This window comes from Ischnura elegans, chromosome 12 (genome assembly GCF_921293095.1).
Source record: "Ischnura elegans chromosome 12, ioIscEleg1.1, whole genome shotgun sequence".
Classification (NCBI taxonomy): Eukaryota; Metazoa; Arthropoda; class Insecta; order Odonata; family Coenagrionidae; genus Ischnura; species Ischnura elegans.
The window spans coordinates 44,877,103-44,903,006 of record NC_060257.1 but is presented as its reverse complement, the minus strand read 5'-3'; the positions used below and the strand labels follow the sequence as shown (position 1 = coordinate 44,903,006).

General features: G+C 38.4%; 1 protein-coding gene and 1 long non-coding RNA gene across 2 annotated transcripts in view; one reads left to right on the top strand and one right to left on the bottom strand.

The window, feature by feature from the left end:
• The window catches only part of LOC124169619, a 31,710-nt gene that overhangs the window by 2,706 nt on the left and 3,100 nt on the right, over window positions 1-25,904 (top strand). The window contains exons 2-11 of the mRNA XM_046548264.1: window positions 4,982-5,411; window positions 6,851-7,027; window positions 8,667-8,845; window positions 10,749-10,987; window positions 13,287-13,409; window positions 14,292-14,420; window positions 15,914-16,015; window positions 20,867-21,004; window positions 23,118-23,201; window positions 25,174-25,333. Coding sequence (XP_046404220.1) covers window positions 5,229-5,411; window positions 6,851-7,027; window positions 8,667-8,845; window positions 10,749-10,987; window positions 13,287-13,409; window positions 14,292-14,420; window positions 15,914-16,015; window positions 20,867-21,004; window positions 23,118-23,201; window positions 25,174-25,333 — 1,514 coding nt within the window. The 5' untranslated portion in view covers window positions 4,982-5,228. The remainder of the gene's footprint in view (window positions 1-4,981; window positions 5,412-6,850; window positions 7,028-8,666; window positions 8,846-10,748; window positions 10,988-13,286; window positions 13,410-14,291; window positions 14,421-15,913; window positions 16,016-20,866; window positions 21,005-23,117; window positions 23,202-25,173; window positions 25,334-25,904) is intronic.
• LOC124169620 lies at window positions 17,887-18,774 on the bottom strand. Its single transcript, XR_006867178.1, has 2 exons — window positions 18,288-18,774; window positions 17,887-18,215 (listed from the first exon to the last, which is right to left on the bottom strand). It is a non-coding gene; the product is annotated as an uncharacterized LOC124169620 (long non-coding RNA).

The following is a 25,904-nucleotide window of genomic DNA, read 5'->3' as shown; positions in this document are numbered from 1 at the left end:
ATGAATTAATTAATACGCTAAATTTTCGTTTTCTATGACTAGAAAATAGTTTTACATGCATGGTAGCCATGGTAGCCGACTTACAAAAAATATTGGGGGGGCCCAAACCGGGGATCTTGCCCCGGGACATTTTATAACCAGTGAGTTTTAAGTTTTTAAAGTATTTGTAAGAGTCATATGATCAACATTAGACCCCTGATAACTCCAATCTCGATATCTGGACACTCCGGGGAAAATCGACAAGCCTGACACATTTTTCCTTACAACCATGACGAATTTTTGAGGGGGCTCGGGCCCCCTCAGGCCCCATGGAGTCGGCGCCACTGATGGTAGCATGTTCGCGTCAGTGTTTTCATGGTGCCGGAACGCGTCGTAACGCCGCTGCGGCACTGTTTAACAAAAGACATAATAGTCAAGTAACGATTTTATCATTTTGTTGCATCAAAACTCTTAATATATGAGGGGTTGAGAAGGCAAGGGGCACAAGTGATTTTTTTCTAAACAGAGCTAGGTACAGAAATTGATAGATGAAATGTACAAAAACTTGGTTGCCAAGGGATATGAGTGAGTCTCTGTTCTGCGCTGACATGCAGAGGAAAATCAAGCGCACAATATCAAACATCTAATTAATCTCGTTCGTTTTCTCTACCTACTTTCTGTAACCAATTGTTTAGAAGAAAGAAATCACTTTACCCCTTAGATTCTCACCCACTCAAATACATTCGTAAACAAAACAAAAAAATGCTATATAATATAAATAATAACCTGTAATAAAAACACAGAATAATACTTCACTTCTAAAAAAAGTTAAGGAAAGTGCGTTCTGGCTCTGCTAATTTTGCCATGACGACATTGGTTCGTGTCCTAAGCACTCTCCTAGTTTGTGGTCTGACCGCGTGTCGTTGTCCTGTGTGCTTGGCCTGTGCCCGGCAAGCGATCACTTTTATGATTAAGGTTAGGATGAGCACTGCATGCTTGGTGTGGAATCACTTCGTGCCACACTCCATGGTAGTGGCTTGTACGGTACTAAGTACGTAGATGTAGATTAAAAGTACGTGAGTCTAGCTCCATTTCGATATAATGACACTTTCTATATATCGATGGCTAAGTTCTAACAACACGTATCTCAAGAATAGCAACTTTTCGATTTATTTCGATAATGATCGTAAAAACGATTTATTTTTTTACTTGTACGCATAAATTAAAAGCCAAAAGTTCATAAAACTGAAAAAGAAGCATTCATTTGCAAGAAAATAGTTGTTTTTAGCTTGTATTTTATTTTTTTGATGTTATTACACTTTGTTTAAGATACCTGTCTCAAACCGGCTGAATTTAAGGTACGCGTTGTTAGAAATTAGCCATCGATACGTTTGCAAACTTCAGCAACGTGGAGTAAGTGCGATAAATGTTGTGGAAATATCAAAGAAATATCCAATTCAACCATTAGTTATGACGTTCGAGCAATTTCAAACGCGCCGATGATTAGCCAAGACAATTAGCGTCAACAAATATTCGTGATTACGTTATTAGAAAGAATATCGCGTAGCACCGTCCATTCAATGGGAATGGGGACGTGTTTAAGAAAGCACTTAAGGAGACGGATGACCTTGAATCTGTATCGCATGTTACTCAAGCGATAAATGAGAGAGTAAAATATTTTATTCATTCCATCATCATCAAAATGCAAATTGGAAGTTAACATCTCCGCGCCATTAATTCTAATTCGTCGCGACGTAATGTATCTTTGGTTTTCCCAGGAAGGAAAAAGTGTATCGGGGACGATGGGGAATGTATGGAGATTGTCGTCAATTGTGAACGGTTAACGCAATACATAAGACACTTGAATGTAAAATCAGAAGTTTTCAATGATAATTAGCTCTCTCGATAACGGTGCTTAAAGAGTTACGGCTGGGATGGGCAAAATTTAAAAAAATGTCAAACATTTCTTAGTATTAATTCGACGTCATGGATTTTCCAAAAAGTTCTGTCGTAAGAGTGAATACGTATGAACACCAAGGATGTAGTACCCCATGAGAAAAAACATTCGGCTAATGCCGGGATTCGAACCCGGATCTCCTGATTGCCAGTGGGTGGTTATGATGGTCTAACAGATAACTTTTATGGCCGACAATTGGGAGATGCGGGTTCGAATCTCGGCTAAGTCAAATGTTTTTTTTGCTTTTCTTTGCTTTCAAATGGTTTAGCTAATTTCATTTTTGGGGTACATAACTTCACACCTGTGCTCGTCACTGCGCACAAAGTCACTTGTTCTAAGCAGTACTTCAGATCGAATACGGTTGAAGGAGATTGGTGCGAGGTACAAAGTAGGTATATGTCATTTTATTGAAATTTTCAAGGTATAACCTTTTATCTTGTTTTACCCGAAGGACATGCACAAATAATACTTCCCGCGGTCGTTCAGCTCAGGAAAATCAGCAAGGAAAAGGAGATGAAGCCAAAATTGACAATTCCATTGGCCACTCAAATTTAAGTCTCGATTGTTGGCCTCGCCAACCTCGGTTTTTCCAAGCCTCCGCTGGACGAATCGCATTGTTAAACATGTACGTTTTCTGTTAAATTATGGTTGTGCTCGCTAATTTTTGGCTCCATAATACAACTCGGTGATTTCATCACTCTAACACAAATTTGTGCCTAATAACAACGCATTTTATGAAGCTCTTTTCCCGTGCACTAATATCAATGATTTTTTTCAGTGGCCTTTGTCACATAATTCTTTTTCTCTGGACAGATATATAGTACCGTAATCCCAACACCCAGTGTATCGTTCTCGTTACCAGTGTCTGAGACCACGCGTGTAAGCTTTTCAATGGTTTCCTATTGATGCCTTTATTTCAACTTGTTATCTAGTTTCTTGCAATCTCGTTCAGTGTGAACTTGCTCATACACTTAAGTTCACTAAATCCTTATTTTTTTACATGTACCTTCTGCGTCAATAGCGAAGTCGCGACCTTCGTTTCAAGCATCATCTAATTTTCTTAAATAGCCAGATTGCGACAGCTACCGTGGTTTATTGTAATTCCTATATCTTTCAAATATTCGACAGTGGAATCAAAATATTTTTTGTGTTTAAATTCCTAAATCTTATGTAAAAATGAGATTTTATTCCCACATCGTTTAATTTTTCTCTGCAGTTCATTTTTTATCTGGATCATGTTGCTGCATTCATTTTCATGTGATTTATAGCTCTTATGATATCATATAAATCTGACCAAATGTTGGCGGATGGGATGGAAATTAGATTAATAATTTACTTAATTATGAAATTCAAAGAATCAGCGGTTAAATAATTGCCAGTTACAAATATTATACACTATCTGTTGTTTCTGATGCTCGTTACATCACTAAGTGTCAGTGAATTTTCTTTACTCATTATACTCAATTAAAAATACGACCTCGGAATATTATATGATCATCTTAGTGGCTAATTTTATTAAAATATAAAATTTATTCCAAGAAGTCAAAGAACTCCAGAATGTTTGTACATAAAATCGTGGTAACACAGGCGATCATTCACCTGTTGAGATATGAGTTTCGGTACTTCTACTACTAAAGGTTGTGAATAAAAATTGCGTCAAAATTTCCATAGTTCATTAGATACCCGACTCGAATGAGCTAAGACATCAGAAACCTTGATTCATCCAGCCCGATCCAATAATTTTCTGTCACGAACCAAGAGCCTTTATTTGGCGGATAAAGTTTCATACTCGATAAGTACTCGAAAGCATACCAATTCGCTAGAGTATTTTATTTTTATGCGTTCATTTTTAATTTATTTTCAATGTATTTATTAATATCACTATTATCATTCACAGGCGTTAGGTTATGGTGTCTCTGGAGGAATAATAAATACTTCAGGAAGTGGTTGGGGAGACAATTTTAAGCATTGTAAAAAATTAATTGCAAAAAAAGTGGGTAACAACTTCTCAGTTACTGAGCTATCAATATCAACACCTGCGTCCATGGAAAAAAATATAAAGGGCGTTTCAGGAGGAATCTACGATACTTTATCAGAAGGTAGTGGAGTAAGCATTTTTTGTCCATAAACATGGGGTCGCAAATCCTTACTACTTAACCATTTTATTTACTTAAACATTTTGTTGGGTATAGTTTGCAGTTACCATGAGAACGTATTGTACTTTGGTATCCAGCCGTTTCGACATCTTATTCAACATTCTGGACTTTTGAGGTGATTAAATAATCAAGATTGGACGAAAATTTGCTATTATAGCTGTCGGAAACAATAAATCTTTGAGCATAATCAAACGAGATCTTTGAGTCTGTATCAAGATTATGATTGCGCAATCTCACAAAATTTGAGATTAATTATTTTATGGATGGAGTATGGCAGGTTTCTCCTGAAACACTCTGTTTAAACTATATGTTGCAGGAAATTTCGTGAATAAATGTCATCTTTATGTGTCCCTATTATCCGGTTGAAATTTCTTGTATTTAGGCTATATCATTTTCTCGATCGGGAGTGCAATAATTTTAGAGTTAAAGGTGGGGGTTTTTTTACCACCTTTCGTTCATGCATTTGCGCATGCTTTCATACAATTTACGGCTTTAGGCGATGCATTTTGAAATGCTTTGCTTCAGCTTGTGCATCTGCATCAGCTTGTGCATTGAAATTCTTCGTGTAAACTAAGGGCGTACCCAAGATCAAAACTAGGGGGGTAGGGGGGGCAAGCCATGGTTGCTTAAGTTGTAGATAAGATTTAAGCATGGAAAAGATGAATGAAATCAACATTTTAGGGAAACTGTATCAGCTCTTTATTAGTTTTTAAAATTTTTTGCTTGAAAAAATATTATTTTCCTTAAAGACCTTTGAAAATTTTGCTTCTAGGGAGGGTGGCAGCTGCCCCTCACTGGGTACGCCCATGGTGTAAACTGAGTTTGAGTACAGATATCTACGCATTTGACTAACATCGTCTAATAAAAGAAATTCTATTTTTATTTCCAGGAATGATATTTACAAGCGAGCGATGGAGAGATAAGACATATTAAATTCTTAAAGACAAGGCTACCTTCGATTAGCTGTGGTGACTTTGGTCAGCTAGAGCAGTAATATGGGCCAAGATTATGTGTGGAGTAGGCAAAAGGTTTGAACGTCGGAAATAGACATAACTGAGGCAATCTCGAAGAAACCGGAAAGAGAAGCCAACGCATCCCATTTTTAAGAAATAAACTTACTCGTCTACTCTCACGTCATGGGGGATACCGTTCCATACCCTAAAGACACGGAAGAGAAGCCGGAGTCGCCGATGATCAGCGATTTGCCATTGGATGTGCGAGTCAGAGGTTCCTTCTTAGACCGAACGAGGGCGTTCTTTGCTGGTGCAACTGTGGAGCCTGTGATGATCGTTCATATGACGTCTGCCATGCTTATCCAGGTGGGTAACATGCTATCAGTAAGTAATCTATAGATTTAATTATAATGAGAAGGATCTGGAAAGAGTTGGGGAGGAGGGAGCATTATTTAGAGGTGTACTAAAGAGAGAGGGGAATAGAGTGGTTTCCTATTTCTTTTTTTTTTTGCCTAAATCGAAATATTATTACACCTAGAGTACGTATTTCACGCCTTTAGAATTTTTAATCATTATATCTATTTTTATTTAAGTATACCGGGACTAGCCACGGTGATAACTTTTTACGGAGTCACCCGCAATGCACAAATAGTGCGAAAAAATCCACTGAGGAAAAATCATTCGCCTTGACCGGGATGCAAATGCGATGCGGGGCTATATCTATTTTTCGCGATTAAATTAAAATTGAAAATTTTAAAGCGCACGAAAACGCGACAGCTATGTATGAATGCTGGGAAAAGCCCTTGTGACGTCATTCTGGTTCCGGATGCCGCTGTGTAAGGCCACCTTGGTGTGAGGCTATGAGCGCCATTAGGATGCAGGCTGCTAGGAGGTAGCAGAGTACCCTGCTAGCAGGTAGCGCTTGGCTAAAATAAGGATTATTAAAACCCTATCAAGTGAACGAAAACTTTCCGACCACAGGCAATTTTAATAAGTGATTATTAACAGATGTTTCCCTGACGTCTATGCCTTATGCATGCATTTGTAACCTCAGATGATGTTAAACGCCTGACTACCTGTATATAATCTAGGTCCCTGTGACGTGGAGTGGCATCGCATGGGCACCAATCTGGCCTTTTTCTAGTGAGGTTAAAATTGATCATTAACATTCGTCAAAACTGGGATTTCTAAAACCAAATAATTTGTACATTATGAATACACTAATGGTGGGTAACGAATCGCAATCAATGCCTTTCGTTTTCTTTGATGAAGGAAACTACCCTATTGTATCAGGCATATTTTAAGAGGGAAGGGGATTTTAAATACAGCAGTCGAGGGAAGGAGAAAAGAGAAGAGGAAGAAGAAGGCTGAAGGTGACAGATGCAAGGGAAACGAGAACCCAGGGCGGGCTCGCGGGGCTATTCTCCCGACGGCCGAGTCTGTAAGTCTTCACTTTTCACCCTTGAACCTCGGGAGGGAATTTAAACATTATATTTGAACTGATAAAACGAATTTTTTAAGTTAATAAAATATGTAAGTACTATATTAAAAGGCTATATCAATAAAAGTAATATTCACGAAATGATAAACTTATTAGTAGTGAGTAAAAAAACACTTTTCGTTGTAATTATAGCTTTCTTTTGGTTTTTATAAATAGTTCATCTTTTGGTACATATCTTAACAAAAAATAAAATAAATAAATATCAATGAATAAAAGGTTGATCTTCGAGTAATGAGCATTATAAATTTCCGACCAAACAGCAATGTTATATGTATGAGAGATTGATCAATATTTCATTCACTAGGTAGTCTGGCAAAGCTTCTTGCTGAACTTGGTTTGTACCGAATTTGCAACACAAAACTCAACTTTAGGAGGCAAGAATATCACTCCAGCCATTTGTCATCGGCTTCTCACCGTTGTTGCGGAAGATGATCTGGACCAGGCGGAAGCTGTTATCCAGAGTGATGCCGCTAAAATTCAGGTATTATTTTTCCTCCTATTTTTTACACGGCTTTAATTAACTTGGTTCTTCTGTATGTCTGTTTAATCGATGGAATATTGCAATTAAATTTTTACTCATTTCTCATTACCGTATCGACTTGAAATTTTTGATCCTTGCTTCCTTCTTATGACAATACAATTTTCAATAATCAAATATTTGAAATTGTGCCATTTTTCCATTGTGCTCTAATTGATTGACTAAATTTCCATACGGAAAATATTTTTAATTTTTTCCAAATATGGCGTTAGTTTCTTCAAGGACATTGAACATTGAAAGTTGTCGGAGGAAACTAATTCAATGTCAGTCCATTCCAAAATTTTTGTTTTTCAAATATTAATTTATTTATGTGTAACATTCACTTGTTATTATAAATAAATAAAAAGATTTCAAAAGACGCTTTCTAAAAAAACAGTATAAAACACCCTAAAAGTAAGAGAAAAAATATTTTTGTATCAAAGGATGAATGATATTTAGGTTTAAATATTAAGAATGCGGGCCAATACCTCCAAGGACGGGCATGGATTCTTTGGAACATTCAAAATGTTTCTAGCTTTACGCTCATCTTTGTTAATAAGTAATTTTTTAGAAATATTGCGGCTATCAAAGGTGAAATACCTCACGATAGAATTAATGAAACGTACTTTCTCGTACAAATTTTTATAAAAATTACTACAAATTTTTATGAAAATTATTGGGATTCTGGCGACGCGCAAAGCAGAATAGACACCGTAATCGAAAGACACCACCCATACGGAGAAATTAGGTTTCTTATTTCGATCTGATTACTGATCTATTAATGAATACCAATGTGTTATAATTTCTGGAAATAATTATCTGGAGTCTGTGTAAGAAGAAAATAAAGAGAAAACTTATCCCAATATATGCATTGAGAGGTGGATCATTTTCACCCATAACCATCCTTCTTGTTACGCATAGTTTAAAAAATAAATGAGCAAAGATTAAATTTTATTTGCAATTCTCCGCATGCATTTTGAGTAAGCTAAGTCGAAATTGTTTTTAGGATGACGTTTCGTAGCCTATGTTGGCCACATCTTCAGATCAAGTCAGAACTCTGGGTCAGAGATCAGGCTCTTACCTTATTTGAAGATGTGAGCAGCAAAGGTTACGAAACGTCACCCTTAAAAACAACTTCGGCGTAGCCATTCCGAAAACAATTGAAGTAACTGCAATCCAGCACTGCGAAAGCCAACAGTAGAAACTACATTTAATTTCTTTATTAATATAATATCACTGAAATATACACGAATTCACGAAGCTTAAGAAAATAGAGTGATTCGAAAATGAAAAGGAGACTTCTTTAACTTCCCCTGATTTATTTCGTCCGTACGACTTGCCTTGATAATGATCTCTATGGTTCGGAACATAGAACCATAGAGATCATCATAGGTTCGGTCGTACGGACGAAATAAATCAGTGGAAGTTAACGAAGTCTCCTTTTCATTTTCGAAAATTAACTTCCATATAGTTGAGCCTAATACCATTCAACGAAAATAGAATGATAAATAAGTTGTTTAACTTTATTTATTTTGAACTTGACTATGCTTCTCCCGGAATTAATTACTATCGATGTCAACCGTACGCTGTTCATTATACGCAGGCATGGCGAGCAGCTGTCGAGTTCGCTATCCTGGTTCCCGTGGTGCTGCTTCTCGGTGCGTGGAGCGATGGTGCCAATAAGTCGCGCACCAACCGCAAGGCCGTTATGCTGCTCTCACTGACAGGAAGATTCCTACAAGCTACTTTCCTTTTCATCCTGAACAGCATCTTCCGTGATGGGTGAGTAATTACCTTCCCGTCTGGTAACGGAAAAACAGAAATCCATTGAAATTGAAAATCGATTTCTAATAGTAAACTATCGATAAAATCGATATTGAGCCATGATCTTTGAGTTTCGTACGAAACCCGATTTTTCAACTTCGATATTTACCATTTAGTCTGATCTCAGCAGCTTCACTACCGGCCTATGATAACATCAACCATCCCGAGTGAAATACTTTTCTCTTGGGCCGGTAAATTGGAAAGAGACGCCCTCGATCATCAAGAAAGCACCTTAATTAGTAGATATTTCTTTAAAATGTTAGTTATGTCGAATGGTTCCAAGCGGTGATACCAAAACGTTAATGTACGATCATTTGTAAAGTTTTATTACTAATAAGGCAATCATATATTCTGATTGTGAGTATTTTTTTGGGATTTTTTTTGGACGTGTATTTTAAGTGTTTATTGGTATTTAAATTTGTTTTCCGAATGAATAATAAACAGATTTTAACGTCAAACACCTTCTATGGTTGGACATCCTACTGTGTAGGCACACCTCTTTACACGCTCAAAGAGAAAACATAACTCAAAGGATTCTGCACTTATGTTAGCCTTTAATCCTCCCGGTCAAACTTTTTGCTGGGGTAGGGTTCACACGTTTTTGATCTAGTCACGAACGGGCGCATTACTATTAATGTTGTGGAGCGGGGTAGAAGCTGATCCCGCGCGTGGTATATAAAAATAATTTTTTCCATCGTTTGTTTTCTCTTATGTACACCATCATCATACTTGCTTTGTTTCTTTTCCTAAAACCAGGGATGGCAAGTTAAATGAAACGAAAATGTTTCATTTCCACCCGGACGTAGACGAAAATAAGAGGTCTAGGTATAGTTTCGTTCCCGCCCGAAATTAAAATCACCAAGGAGTTTAGTTTCGACCTTGGACGAAACTTTACTCCCGGGAACGAAACTAAATTAATCGAAACTCCGCTGCTCAAAGTTAAATTTCGATCTCAGAAGTTCAGTGGAGGGAGATAAGAGGGAATAGTTGCGACCCATTACGTTTGACATACGTGCAGAGAGGTTAAAACATTGAGCTTAAAAATCGAATGGCCATTTTGCGTTCACCGTTTTACAGTTAGTGGTAAAAATATGAGTTCACACTGCCCAATGCATGTAATGGCAGTAGGCCGATTCTCTACTTAATTTAACCATACTTTGCACTCGGTTATGGGTCGAAACGGAAGGGTTCGATGGTGAAGCACGTGGTCCCTCTGGTGCGAAACATTACCTGCGTTTCGTTTCGTCCCAGATTTTTAGTTGAATTTCTACCCGAAGTAGTTTTGACTCCGATTTCATTTCGACCTTGAGTTTAGCTCCCCGGGTTTAAATCCATTTCGTTTCTAAATTTCTCTCCTGGGAACGAAACTATTGAAATTTAACTGGTTTTCACTTTCGTTTAGTTTCTACTGCCATCCCTGCCTAAAACTCCTACCATGTGACCTGTGGCGTAGCGAGGGGGAGGGGAGAGGGGTTTGGGGGTTAAACCCCCCCCCCAGAGCTCAAATAAATATTTAAGTTTAATCCATTTTACTTAATTGGATTGCTATTACTTATAGGGTGTTAGGATTAATAAAATATCCCTCAGAAAACCGTAAAACTCACCATTTTGAACCGTTTATCTTAAAAGTCCGCCATTTATTAATCTCGCACCTACCGCTTATCCTGATGGATATTCGATACCCCTAAATATCCCGGTATTAGTTGCACCTTAACCCCTCAGCCTAAGTTCCTTGCTGCGCCCCTGCATGTGACCATGAATTCCAAGTTTCAAGTGTCCCTTTTCTCTGATTACTATCCTTCCCGAGCAACGACGGGTGGCCCGCTAGTTGAAAATAATCCGTCCTTTTTTTCCCTTCAAGGTCTCTGCCGCACACAGTTGTTCGGCCTTCGACGCTTGCCGCTCTCACAATGGCCCTTCCAGTGGCCCTAACGGGGTCCACCACGGCCTTCGACGCGGCCGCCTACGCTCACGTGGCATGCCAGGCGCCCCCCAAGCGCCACACCTTCCGACTGGGGCTCGCCAACGGATTCTGGTGCGTGGGGACCGTCGTCGGATTTGTCATCTCGGGATTCCTCTTCAAATCGCTCGGGTTCTCGGGTAAGCAGACGGAGACAAAGACGCACCTTACCACTCAACAAGAGAATCGGTCCGGAGGTTCACATGAATGGGCACAGGGAAAAATAATCCTGGGCGACACGTTATCAATGTCACGGCTCCTAAACACTAGTGGTGGATCACAGGGGCGCAGCTAGGAATTAAGTTTAGGGGGGGTTTTAGGCACAACTGATACCGGGGAGTCCGGGGGTATTACATACCCGCCAGAGTAAGCGGGAGGTTCGGGAGCCCACTCCCAGAATTTTTTATAGATAAATGGTTCAAAATGGTGAGTTTTACGGCACTCTGAGGGATATTTTATCAATCTTTACACTATTCTATGATTATTATTAATCCAATTAAGTAAAATGGATTAACATTTAAAATTTCTCTGAGCCCTGGGGGGGGGGGGGTTTATCCCCCAAAACCCCCCTCGCTGCGGATAAAGGATTGGACCAAGTGGGGGAAAGGCAAACTGGGATTCTGGGGAATCCCTCCCAGTCAAAGGGAGATTTGGAAATTTGAGATTTTCAAAGCTCCAAAACAGATGCTTTAGGCTAATTCTTTGACAAAAAAGATACGAATATTCCCAAGTTTGAAACTAATTTGTATGGAAACATAGGAAAACTAACCGTTTTTACTGCCATGTGATGGCGTGAGTGGATGGAGGTATTAATTTGTACCCATTTGGGATCGTACAGCACCGAACACAAACATGGCCGCTACACATCTGTTCGCTATCCGAGGCAAATTTTTATCGAAATTTTTGGTCGTTATCCGAATTGTTCGTTATCAGAGGCGTTCGCTAACCGAGGTTTCATTGTAGTAAGTAAATTTACCCGAAAATACAGCTAAATATGATAAATGAAAAAAACTTAGTGCATGTCCACATATTTTATTAGCGTACGTACAGATTCGCTGAAACGCGTCGGACGCTAATGAAAACTGTGGACATACTCGAAGTTTTTTCATTTGTCATTGCGATATGTTCCACAACATCTCGCCGAACAGCGTTGAATACAGAACTAAATATTTTTGTGTAAAGTGGCAACCTCCAAAAATTTCGATTTTATCGAGTGTATGTATCGACCCAATAGCCCCATTCGCCTCCACATAGATCCGCCACAGCTAAATAGTAAACTGTGGAATAGCAATGAAGGGACTTTGCGACTTCATAGTTTATTTAACACACAACGAACGGTTTCGGCTGTCAAGACATCTGGAGGTACAATGAAAAACATGGGAAAACACGGAAAAGACAGGTTTATATACATGCAAGGTAGAGAAAAAATTATGTCACGAAATTATAGCCCAGGATAGCTGATGCCAGTAGGAACAAAAATTACTGATGATGTTTAAGTCGAAAACGCACCATTTTTTAACTGCAGAAACTTTGAGCCAAGCGCTACGATTATCCGCGAGTTTGCCCTGTTTCCAAATGCTCTGTAAAAAGGGAAAAGCCGTGTCCCAACTGGTTAGCCATTAGGCACCATGTATTTGGGCAGCCAGATTCTGGGCAGCCTACCTGAAGGGAGCATCAATTGGGTCATCCTTATGCAGGTGCTGCCATCTGCTGAGCACTAGGCTATTATCAGTGTTATTATTAACACAGTATATTAGCCGGCATTCCGCGGCCTTTGCTGGCCAGTTTTTGGGTGAATTGGTTGAATTTCAGGCGCACCTCATTTCGTTGCGGTTCCTCTCGATCTGATTGTACAATCCAGTGGTGCTTATCAGGGGCGGTCTGGTGTGATTGGGGGCCCTCGGCTGGGACTTATTATGCCCCCGCCCCGGGCAAAGTTTTAGAATATTACATGCCCGGAAATGGATTTTGAAGCTATTCTAGCTCTAAAATACTAGACAAAAGTTATGAAAAATACTATTTCACAGCTTATAAACTGTAATAATGTGTCGTGGTTCTATTAAGTATTTAGTGAATTTCTTCCATGTAATTTCACTGTAATCTAAAAATCTATAAATGATCTTTTCGAATAGCCCTTTAATAAGCGTCAGATTCTCTATAATCTTCTAATACCTTTATTTTAGTTATTTTGTACATGGTATTTTCTCACTTAATATGTTGTAAATAAAGCTACTAATGAAAAAGTAGAACTTTATAATAAAAGAAAACATTGGTTCAAGGATTCTTATTCTTTTTGTAACACGTTTCATCCAGATACACTTCACGATAGACGCGAGCGTTGTGGGGGTCCCTTAGGCTCGGGGCCCTCGGCGATCGCCCACCAGCCGAACTGGCTAGACTACCCCTGGTGCTTATTATATACCCGTTTTCTCTTTTCAGGGGTTTTCGGGACGGCTGCCGCTTTGGAACTGTTAGCTATTGCCCTCACGATGTGCCTTGTGAAAGAGAAGAAAGTAAAAGAGAATCCTGTGAAAGCGTCTGCCATCAAGTACAAATATTGTCGTATGATTCCTCAATTTTTATTATTTATAAGTTTTCATGGTATTTTTTATTTGGTCTATAATTGGAAATTTGAATGAATTCCTTTTCCCCTTATGTAGTGCTGTAGATGCGATTGCATTTATTCATTTGGTAAGAGTAAAATTTTTTCATTTATTACTGCTATTATTGTTTTCGTCAGTGTTATTTTGGATCTAAATTTAAATTTGAATTTGAATATGTTCTTTACTTTGTTAGATAATTGAATAGATGCTATATCATAGATTATATAAATTCCTTAGAGCATTAGATATATTCCTTATTTTTATTTTTTATTGCTTTCGCGATAATTATTGTGGATATAAAATTGTAAATTTGAGTTTTGAATTAATTCTACTACTTCCTAAGAAAATTTTAGAAGTCCGTTTGTAAGGATTGTATCGATAACTCTCATAATAGTTTGTATGCCTCATTTTTCTAAAGGCCGTTTCACACAGGGCACGGAATTGCGCAGGTTAGAGCTGCATTTATTTCTAAAATGGCGTGGAATTACGCGAATGCATGAACGAAATTAGAACAGGGGCTATTTTGCCGTCTCGCATCTACGCATTCTCGTATGTGTTCTAGCAATTCACCGCTTCACACGACGCAATTTTGATTGCGCCTTCGCACGTACGTCAGATTGCGCAATTCCGTGTACCGTGTAAAACGGCCTTTACTGTTATGCTCGTGATTGCTAATTTGGATATAAAACTAAAAATTGCCTGAAAAGACTTCTTTTCCTCGTTTGATCTGAGGTTTCCGCGGCGTTTCTTCATACGAGTCTCGGCTTCCGGGACTTCCAGGAGACAACTCAACACGGAGGAACGCCCGCAAGCCGAGACTCATACTTCTTTTCCTCCCTAGATAATTGTATAGATCCGAGAGAGGTTCTGGGACCACTGAAAGTCACGTTCCGACAAAGGCCAAATAACAGCAGGCGTCTGATTTTCCTGATGCTGTTCTGTCTTATCCTTTCCTACGGAGCGTCCAGCGGTAAGGACTATTGAAATCATTTTTGTTCTCGATTTTCTCATCCTTTGGAAAGGTTCTGATCACACTTATACTCACAAGTGACGCCCAGTCATCTACCTTACAATATAAAAGAAGATGTCTGTTTGTCTGTCCGCTGAGCGTTTCCATACGGCTTACAAAATAATTGCGACCAAAGTTAGTATCGCACATAGGTGCATGTCCAGGGCCGGATTTACCGTAAGGCAAAATAAGCACGTGCCTAGGGGCGTCGCAGTCCAAAGGGCGCCTTCAAGGGCGGCAGTTCACTCAATGACAGCAGTACGTAATGTTTTTATTTTTAAAGTTACTCTTATTTTTTGTTGTATGAATTAAGGCTAGACATTATTTTTGAAAAGGATATTCATAAAGTGTTTTAGTTGCATAAAAGTTAAACTGTTTCATGTAGTTGTACTCCAAGCTGTTTTTCTTTAATTGAATTGTCTAGGTTTTGTCTGCGTAAAAATTCAAGCATAAACTTATACTGTCAGCCATATATCTGTTTATTCCTTTCTTCCGAACCTTACCTGATGCGAGTGGCTATGCCTTATCATAAAAATTAGGGAGAGGGGGGGCTCAAGTGAGGTGGGGCGCTCAGTGGAGAGGTGCCTTTAGCGTAACTTTGGGTAAATCCGGCCCTCCGCATGTCATGCTCACAAACCCCGTAGTACTACTCCTGGTTGTTTCCGACGAGTCTTTGGGGTCGTCTTCTCATTACTGTTTGTTGCTCATCATTCAGCATCACACATCATTCAGCATCTGTGGTTGGTCATCCTGCCGGATAAGCACTCCTCTTGACACGAACCAAGGGAAAACATAACTCAAAGGATTCTACACTCGCCTATTAAACCCTCTCCGTGCAAGCCGTTTTGCTGGGTTATGCGATCTTACGACGTTTTTGGTCTATACCCGTACGGACACACATAATGATCAATGCTATGGAGTGTTGAGTATAAGCTTATCCCACGCCCGGTATGCGGAAATAGTTTTTTCTATTGTTTACTGTTAAGCGTCCTCCGCTCACCGTCTTATTTCAATTTTGATTCAACTGCAGGATACATTAGGGGGGGTGCTGCCTTTAGGGGGTAGCGCGCACTGATTTGAATGCTACACCACCCCCTCACGCTACTATCAAATAAGGGTGCCAAATCTCTAGGGTTCCGTTACCGGCACCAAGGGTCATCCGCCTGCCTCCCACAAGTTTAACCCATACAAGGATGATAATAACTCAGCTTCAATGGGATAGAAAATTTGTTCTCATTTGATATTGTTTCTTAGTTACCTACTTCCAATATGTCAAGCTTAATATGTACATTAGATAAACAGGTGTATACCGTATGAGATGCACCAGGGTAATTTTCCCGACATTTCATAAGTTATCCTTGAATACATATTTATGGGAAATCATATTCATTTTTTGTTTGTTGTAGCTTAATTGGAGACTATGTGCATATATTACTACCATTTTCTCATTCCAGGTAGGCAGTCTGTGCTGTTCCTGTACACAAGATATCGTTTCCAATGGGATGAAGTGGAATATGGCCTCTACGGCATGTTTTTAATGGTGATGGAGGTAATAGGTAAAGAAAAATCATTTTATTCAAGTGAGTTGGAGCTGAGGTACTCATGAAATTTTGTCTTACCCCAAGTGAGGATTATCTTAGAAAAAAAAATTTTGTTCAAAAGAAATATTGAAAATGATTTTCTACCTAATATAGATTTGTGACAGCTAATTTGCAGTGAGAGGATCATTTCACTCTGCAATATAACTTAGTGAACTGAAATTCACATGAAAAACATTCTTTGTTCTTGTAACTCCCATTATTTCTGTAGGCCCAGGTCTTTCACAGCAAAAGCAATGAAAGAAATGATGGTTCAACAATCAGGCATCATGAGAGAATTTCATTTTCACAACAACTATTAAAATTAAAATTGAATTTATTTTTTTAATTAAAATTAAATGGGTAATACCCATTCGGTATGTGCAGCATAAATTAGCATTTTTAAGGGTCCTCCATGATGAGAAATGATTTCTAAAAGTCATGGAAATCCCTCTTTGCATTGAGGATTTCTCCTTGGGTTCTCTGCTTCAAATTATCAGTGGCCAAATTTTGATGCTGATGTGGGCATCATCATTAGGGGAGATGAAAACTGAGGGTTATGATTGCCTCATATACCAGGAGGTCCAGTGCCATGTGATTAGTAGATATAGTAGCATGGATTCATGGCAGCCAATCCGCTGCAACAAGTGATAGTACATACTAGCTCACAATCATAGCCACACTATCAGATTCAGCAATGCCAAGACTCCGGCACAATCCTCAAGATTATAGGGTAGAAAAATAGTAAAATGAAAATTAAGTTTAGATAAGGGAAAATTTTGTCAGGGAAGCAATGGAAATTTTATTAGAAAACATAAATTTCAATTGCGCATGTGCTCCTCAATTAGCAAAGCCCAGAAACTCATGTTGAAAGTAGGTACTAAAAAACTAAAAGAGCACTTAAAAACTCTTCTTAGGATACTGCACTGGTAAAATTATATGATTATATATTAAGTATTATATTTTATGGCGATCACATCAATTTTGGGATCGTTTAACTAAAAAGGCTATTGAAATAAGGCTTGAGACTAAAAATGTCAACAGAGACACTGGATATTCGATCAGCAGCACTTGGAATAGAACTCTTAAAAGAGTTATGCTTGCCAGAGCTAAGTCTACGCTGGTCCACAGTCCTCTGCGACAACAATCAGGACTCAACCAATCCGGCCATTCCTAATGCTGAGCTTCAACGGTTTCTTCAAATTTTCTGTCATTAGCTGTGAGCATGGGTAGCAAGTCGGTACCCGAAAAGTCGGCGCTCTGAGTAGATCCCGAGAAGAGTTTTTACATGTTGTTTGCTGGGAAAGTGCATCTTACATAAAAGAGCACTCCTAATGCCGGATTGGCTGCCAAGAAACCATTTATACCACCTTAAGAGTCTCCACAATCCACCTCCTAGCCCCTCCATTTTTTATAAACCATTTCAATCTGCCTTCATTAGTTTAATCCTGGGGCCTGAATCCACATCTGCCACTGATAACCTATGTGATTTTGGGAACTCTTTGCTAAAATCCTTGTTATTTTAGTGCCTATAATATATCTTAAAATTTGCTGCTTCCCTTGTAATCTTTTTGGTGTACCTCGGTCATGATGGAATGGATTCATTGAATGACTTCTCATCTGAAGAAAAAAATTAATATTTTAAACACCGAAGCATTTTTGGTCAGTATAATATCAAGGCATCCGTATCCTTATTGCGTATGAAAGATTTTTTGATGAAACAATACATTTCTTTTAAATAGCCAAAATGATTGCGTCTTAATGCAATGTATAATTAAGAAGTTTCATGGAATGTACAGAGTAAGGTTCTGTATCGGTTATAAGTTTATTACCTCTATTTTTTTATCAAATACATACTTAGATGGCTTATAACCTACGCTTGAGAAGAATTTATAGTACAAACTTCTATAAGTCTATTTCTTTTTGAAAATGTCACAGCCAAATTTTGTCATGGGTGATTCATGTCTGTGATGAGAAAATTTACATGCAATGCTCTCTGGGGGAACAAGCTGCTCATTGTAGTACCAACCAATTTCATGGCTTTCAGTCTCAGGCCAATCAAGTCTGTCCTTTGGTCCTAGAAGTGATTTCTTTTTTATTTGCTTCACAAGATCTTCATCGATTTCAACTTGTTGATCAACATCATGCCTTGCATAAAATTTTCTTGCCAGACTCTGATCTGCAATAGTCAGTAGTTAAAATTAGCATGCAGTAAAGAAAAGAACATGGATCAAACAGAATTATGTGGTACATTTTGAGCCAATATTGGGCTTGAAAATAGTATTGATTTTAATTAATTTGTTCTCTTTTTCATATATTTCAACGATAAGAATGTGATCTCTAATGCTGTCCATGTTTTCCTCTGCATATCAAAATAAATAGTTTCCAAGGATACTAATTTTTATGTTAGGATGTCAGTGCAATTTTACTCATCTTTTGAATGAAACCAAATAAAATTAGGTAGCTTGGTAGAAAATATGTAGAATGTATTTGATATGAATGATTATTTCTAGGAAATTAATGGAACAATTATATCATTTTTTATAAATATATGTGAGGGTAGGATTTTATTTTTAATTGAAACTGAAGAAAATTGTGCCTGTAATTACATATTATGACAAGTAAATAGAAAGGCAGTTAAATTTTCTATATCAAGGCATTTATTGATAAGATTCATCCAATTAGACCAGTGCCTTTATCTAGCATCAGGCTTTTCTACCTTCAATTATAGAACGAGAAATAAATTGGCATTAAATAACATGGGTAAGGCCAGCATTATTTACACTAATAATAAATGTAACAATGCAGTGTCTTATGCATACAACCACATTTTTTAACTCTTATCTCACTTAGAGATCATTTAAGATGCATGGCTTTGCTAATACTTTGTTGCATTCATTTTTTTGTTTCACATGATAATGTTAGCTCGTACAGTTGACATTAGGATGTATTGGAAATATTTCTGTGAATTGAGTCAAATTGGTGTGGATTGACTTACAAAAAATATTTGGGGGGCCCAAACCGGGGATCTTGCCCCGGGAAATTTTATAAGTAGTGAGTTTTAAGTTTTTTAAGCATTTTAGAAGAGTCATATGATCAACATCAGAACCCTGATAACTCGAATCTCAATATCTGGACACTCCAGAGAAAATCGACAAGCCTGACACATTTTTTCCTCACACCTATAAAGAATTTTTGAGGGGCTCTGGCACCCTGAGGCCCCATGGAGTCGGCGCCACTGTGGATTGAATTATTTTTTGGTAGTTTGGTCCAAGGCCATACCAATCAGGGAGAGCCCGCTGAGGGTTCAAGCCCCCCATAATGTTTGGGAGGTATTACACGAAGAGTACCCCATCCAAATGTCCCAGCTAAAATGTACTCCCTTTGAAAGATATTCCCTAAATATTGTTCCTGGCTACAGTCCAATAGTAGCCCTACCACCCAGGGGCGCAGCCAGGAATTAAGGCTGGGGGGGGCTTAGGCGCTACTAATACCGGGGCGTGTGGGGTATGGAATACCCACTAGGATAAGCGGCATGTGCGAGATTAATAAATTGCCGACTTTAAGGATAAATGGTTCAAAATGGTGTTTTTTTATGGCTTTCTGAGGGATATCTTATTAATCCTTTCACTATTCTATTAGTAATATCAATCCAATTTAGTAAAATGGATTTAACTTAAAAATTTCTCTGAGCTCTGGGGGGGGTTTACGCCACTGCTACCACCCCAAACCCCAAGAAATATTTGGGAAAATTGATGGTTTGAGACTTAACTGTGTGAAAGCGATTCATTATGAAAAATGAAAAAGAAGAATCTTTGTGCTTTCACATTCATATTTATTCACACATTTACACGACCATAGTTTCAACGTTAGACGTCATCATCAGGTGAACTCTACATCACATCATTTTATACCAGGCTTGGAGGGGGAGGGAGGAAGGTCACTAGGTTGAATGGATTGGTCAATGGAGATGAGGGAAGGGGAAAGAACTTGGTCATACGGTAGAAAGAAGTTAGGGGGAGGAGGCTCCCTTAGGGAGCTCCCTAAGGGAGCCTCTAAAGATTCTTCTATTTCATTTTTTATAAGTTTTTGGGAGAATCAGTGGCATAGCCAGGAATTTGGTTCGGGGAGAGGGTCCAAAACCAGGGGGGAATATTTTTGAAAAATAGAGTACTACGTAGAGGGTTTTAAACTAATTTTAACATTTTTCATAATCAAAAATACTTATTTTTTGAAGACATATTTTGTAAATTCATGATTGTTCAATATTTTTTTATGAAGGAAAATAATTGTGTTTTCATATTTCAGGGGGGGTCTGGACCCCCCGGACCCTCCCATTGGCTAAAACACTATCATTAGAATACCGTATCCAAATGAACCTTGTCCGAAAGGTACCTACTCCCTCTCTAGTGAATCCATGCCGAAAACATTTTTCGAGCTACAGCCCTAGTTATTTTGGCACTCATTGAAAAATGCTGCGGTTGAGAAACAGTTTAGTGATTGTGGAGAATGATATATGTCTGTACTTGTTGTTTCATGCTACCATGGGTCAGGATATTGTGGATGGTAGATGTGAAATTAGTCACAATCCCTCTTGAGCATCTTAAGAATAGTGTGATAAAAGATTGTAATCTCCACACAAACTTCTTCAATTTTCATTGTTTTTGATAGCTTATTTATATTCATCTTCATTCATCTAGTATGTTTTATGCTACAAATTCATGAAATTCTCTGGATTAATCATTCACCTTAGTCTTTCTCCTAATTATGTAAGTATACCATGAACTAAAAGTTCATGACTAATAATTTGTTTTCATTTTGATTATTCAGGTTCATTCATCGCGATGGGATTTTTTAATTATTATTTGAAAATGGCAGACCCTATCATTGGTGCAATGTCCTGTACCAGCCACCTACTTTCCAGCACTTTCTACCTCTTTGCTAACACTGGATGGCAAATGTATGTTGGTAAGTAATACAAAATTAGTTCATACCCTGTATTAAAGACCCTAATAAGCAATTATGGAGCCAAGAGTTCAACCAGCATGCATACAGTGGTGGTCTGGCCAGGTCGGCTGGTCGGTGATCGCCAAGGGCCCCGATCTTATGTGACCCCCACAACGGTGGCATCTATTGTCTTGCGTATATGAAAGGTGTTATTAATAAATAATCAGATTACTTGAACAAATGTTTTTTTGGTATGATAAAATTCTACGTTGATCATCGTTTGATTTATTTACAGCATATGTACTCAGCATAAATATAAGTAAAAAATAAATGAAATAGAGGTAAAAGAGAACTCGATGCTTTATGGTAAGGGTTATTCGGAAAGGGTATTTCAGAGTTTTTTTAGATTTCAATGCAGTATCAAGGAAAACATTCACAATATAGATAATGGAACCATAACACTTTTTAAAATTTTATAAGGTGTGTCAAAGGCTCATTTTATATTACAAAATTTCTATTTTAATTAAATTATATTTTCCATTTCCATTTTCCATTTCTATTTTAATTAATTTCCATTTTGTCATTACTCTGGATGTTTGTCGGCCTGGCTGTAAAAAACCCATAACAAGCTTACTTGATAAGTGCCTTCCTAATTTCCTCATTTCACCTTATCTCAATGACTTATAATGACTTACAGCTGGGTTGTATGTGCCGGTAAGAAAGGGGTAACTGAGTGAAATAAACCCTGTCTTTCTATTCATAACTTTCCTCAATAACTTCTACCTTTCAATTCACTCGATGCTCTTTTTGCCACATCAGCTTTCAAAAGCATTGAAAACTTAATAGAAGCTCTAATACAAATTCAAAGCGCTTCAACCTAGATCTGAGTGGTTGAAATTTATATTTGAGGCCCACTGTACATATGTGCCAATCTACAGAAAATTGTAGAAATTTCCTTCCTCATAGGAAATTTTTTTTCCTTTCTGTAGAAACATTAAATCATGGTTTCGCTAGTGATGGGCCCTGGTCGCTTCCATAGCGGCAAAGGTTTTCGTGTCTATCTTCTATCGTGTCGTGTCGTGTCTTCTATCCCTATCCCGGAGGCATCGTTGGGCTCCTGTCGTGGTGGCGCTTCCATCCTTTTTCCTTCCCTTCCACTCCTCTCCTTGGGAGCGTGGGCGTATCAGTTGTATTACTGGGTCCCGCCCCCGGTGTGTTGTAACTTGTAACCCTCAGAGGGCCCCCCTTGGGTCCTGACTCGCTGAACATATGTGCCAGTTATGTTTACTTGATATAACATTTGGAGGAATCATCTAGCAACTGAGGCTGGTAGCATCATGAGGGAAGAGTCAGGGGAAGGATGGTGAGATACCAAGCATTGGCATCAGCCTGGTCTTAACACATTCAGCTCGGAGCACGTCAATTTACGTGGCCCCATCCAAGCCGAGAAAAGGAGCACGTCAATTGACATGCTCAGCCGGTTGGACGGGGCCTTTCTCTGCCTCTGTACGTGACTAATATCCACTTCTGAGTCTTCCAATCGAGTGTATGGCCTTCAGCAAGCTTCCCTCTTTTGACCTGCGTGCGCCAATTGTAATTAGCAGTATTTGAACGGAAGTTATGGCACGAAAACCTCTCTCTGTTTTTCTTTCTTATTTTAACAACCGATTCTGATGACTTTCATGAAAATCGGGCCTGCATTGAATGTGTTAATGAAGGCATCAAGGGGACCACGGTTTAATGTCCAATCCGATGGGCAGAGTGACGTAGTTGAGGTGCCCTTCCAAAAGCACTTCAACAAGAATCAGGCAATAACTGAAAAATCTCTGCCACCACTGGGATTCGAATGTTGACCCACGGGGTGTGAAGTGAGAATTCTAGCTGCCGCACTAACCAATCCTCCTGACATTACTTAATGGAGGCTTTTTTTACTTTGGAAATGCATCAGAATGGTCGTCCAGCACCTTTGTTAGCTGGCAAAAGTTTGCTTATACAGGACCCTTTACTATGTAATATGTAGTGATGTTGAAATAGCAGTTCCACAGCCTTTGTTCAGAAATAAATACCCTGACTGTATGTATTTCCTCAAGTTATTTACATTTGGTTTGTGTTTCACTGCTGCTTTTCTTTCCAGCTCCTCTGGTGGAGATGGCAAATGGGCAAGTCGTGGTAATACCAAGAGCTATTATCACAAAGCTAGTCACAAAAAATGAACAAGGTTAGTGCATACATTATGTATATTCACCATCACAAATGACAGAGCCCCCATATAATTTGCCACAGTTTTCATTCTGAAATCTACCACATATTTCAATTGTTGAACCTATCTAAAAAATATGATGAATTTCCATATTATAAACTGGTAGTGTTATTAGAGTTGTTATGGAAAAACAGAAGCTTAAAGGGGGTAAATTTTGATGACTGTGGGAGAAGGTTAAGAGCTGAGTAATGAGTCATTCTAAATTAAATAAATAGTAAAGAAATTAAAAAAAGAGTGGTTGGAATATGTTGTTGAGTTGAGGATTGTCTGTTCAGTGGGTAACTGTAGAAATGGGATAAGTGGATTAAGGACTCAAACCAAGAGTCTAGAGCATAGCCGCGATCAAAGCTAGGAAGGCAAACCATGGTCATTCAGGTTATGACATTTCTGCACAGTAATGGTGAATGAAGCCAAAATTTTGAGAAAATTACATACCGTATTTACCCACAGAAGCCTCGCACCTTTAATCCAGGAAATGCCAGTGAAAAAAAGGGGGTGCAAGGCTTACGCAAATCCTCCAAATTTTAATGTAAGCCGCATACCATTTTCCCTCAAATTCTTTTTCCATATTTCTATAGAGTTTAACATTGAACCAGGAAACATTCGCAGGAATTACATTTCTAACATTATTTAACCTTATTAAACACAGTAACATAAATTTATCGATTTAGCAACAAATCACGAGTACCTATATTAAACCGCACCAAAAAAGCACAAGGAAGTTATTTTTTCCTCACGAGCCGGCCCATAAATGGAGGTGTGCGGTATACATGAGGGTGTGGCTTAAACGAGTAAATACAGTATGTTTAATAATAGCAGTGCATCATTATTTATAAAAAGTATTTACCAGAAAAAATCAATTTTAATTCCAGTTTCATGTTTTATATAAATTTTTCCTAGTTTTGAAAAAAATATTTACATACTTGTTCAAAATTATATTTACCATTTGATTTTAGTTTTTTTTGCATTTAGAGTGGCAGCTCCCCTTCTGCCTCTATTACTCCCATATATCAAACTTGAAAATGTTGAAACCAAAAGAGAATGTTAAAATATTAGTTATCAAATCGCTTTGGCTTTGTCGATAGGTATGAGGATAATTGTAGTAAAGGTATAAGAAGTATGGGGCCATTCTGTCTTCAAAAATCCTAATTATTCAATCCCCATGTGGTTGAGGGTAAAAAAAGGTATAATAAAGCATCGATTATATTAGCATGCTTATAGTAGGAGAGACTCAATTTGATCCATGTTATGTATAATGTGCATGTAGCTTTAATGGCCTTTTGGATTAACGGATATTCGTGTTGAGCGAAATAACTGCACCCTATGCATTAACATATCTGTTTGTTGAAGGATAAAATGCAAAACTTGTTGTACTCGGCAAAATAAGTAAAATAGCAGATGGATGTGGATTCAGGAAACCTTCACGGGTGGGCAGTCTGATCTGTCTCTAGAGGAATCAGGGATGCTACTCTCCAGCTAAGGATGCTAAATCCTTGGTCCTATCACCCTATGGTGCCAAGAGTCCTCCGCCTCTCTCCTTTCAGGTGGTGCTGCCTTTCAGTAGTAGCACTTATTAATTTGAACTCTACATAACTCTGCAAATGGTTAAAACTTTCACGGTCCATGGTATTAAGATCCTTATTTTTGGGTTTACCTGTGTCACAAATTAAAATTCCAACAGTTTCATCCCCGCTGCTGGAGACTTCATCTTGACACTTTTTCTTCGTGTGCGTGAATATATATTCTCAGGAAGGTTGGGTGAGGATATATATTCACGCGCACAAAGAAAAAGTGTCATCGCCCTGATGAAGTCTCCAGCAGTGGGGACGAAACTGTTGGAATTTTAATTTGTGACATGGGTAAACCCAAAAATAAGGATCTTAACTCTACAAATGTCTAATAGACAAATGCATTATTTCTTCCATTCTAGGTCGGGTCAACTCACTTCTTGGCTGTATGGAGGCACTCATTCCGCTGATATTTGAGCCAATTTATAACCGATTATATTCTGACACTTTGGCTTCTCCTTTTCCTCAAGCATTTTTTCTTTTATCAGCCATTTTGGCTTTGCCACCAACGGCTTTGTTCGTGTAAGTATACCCTCTATATATCTTTGAGCTACCTTTACTTTCATCGTAATGAAAAAGAAGTGGCGTGCAAATTTTAAGAAAGTTTTATTTAAATTGATTATACATTAATACACAGCAATGCCATCTTATGATATAAAAAAGTTACAATTGTGGATCTGGAATGTTAGGCAATGCGGGCAGTCCTGCAAGGGGGTGGCATGCATCCGCCACTGGGCAGGTGTGATTCATTTTCTCTGCAACGTAAGGGGGTGATTTTTTTCAGGTGGCCTCGCAGCAATGAATGATATCATTTCTGCATGCATGGTAGAGATTCTTTTAACAATTACTTGATCATTTAGTTATTATCTGCCTATCTATGCCCAAGCCAGTCTCCACAACACTGCTACTTCCCCTTTCTTATCATCTTCTATTTTCCATTTTCTACACTTCCCTTCTTATTAATTTGGTAATAATCTTTCACTCGAATAAGTATGAAAGATGAAGAGAGAGTAATAAACAGAAGTCAAAGAAAAAATTTCTTTTAAAAAGATCCTGCATGAATTGATAGTTTGAGGCATCTCGTCGTGAAAGC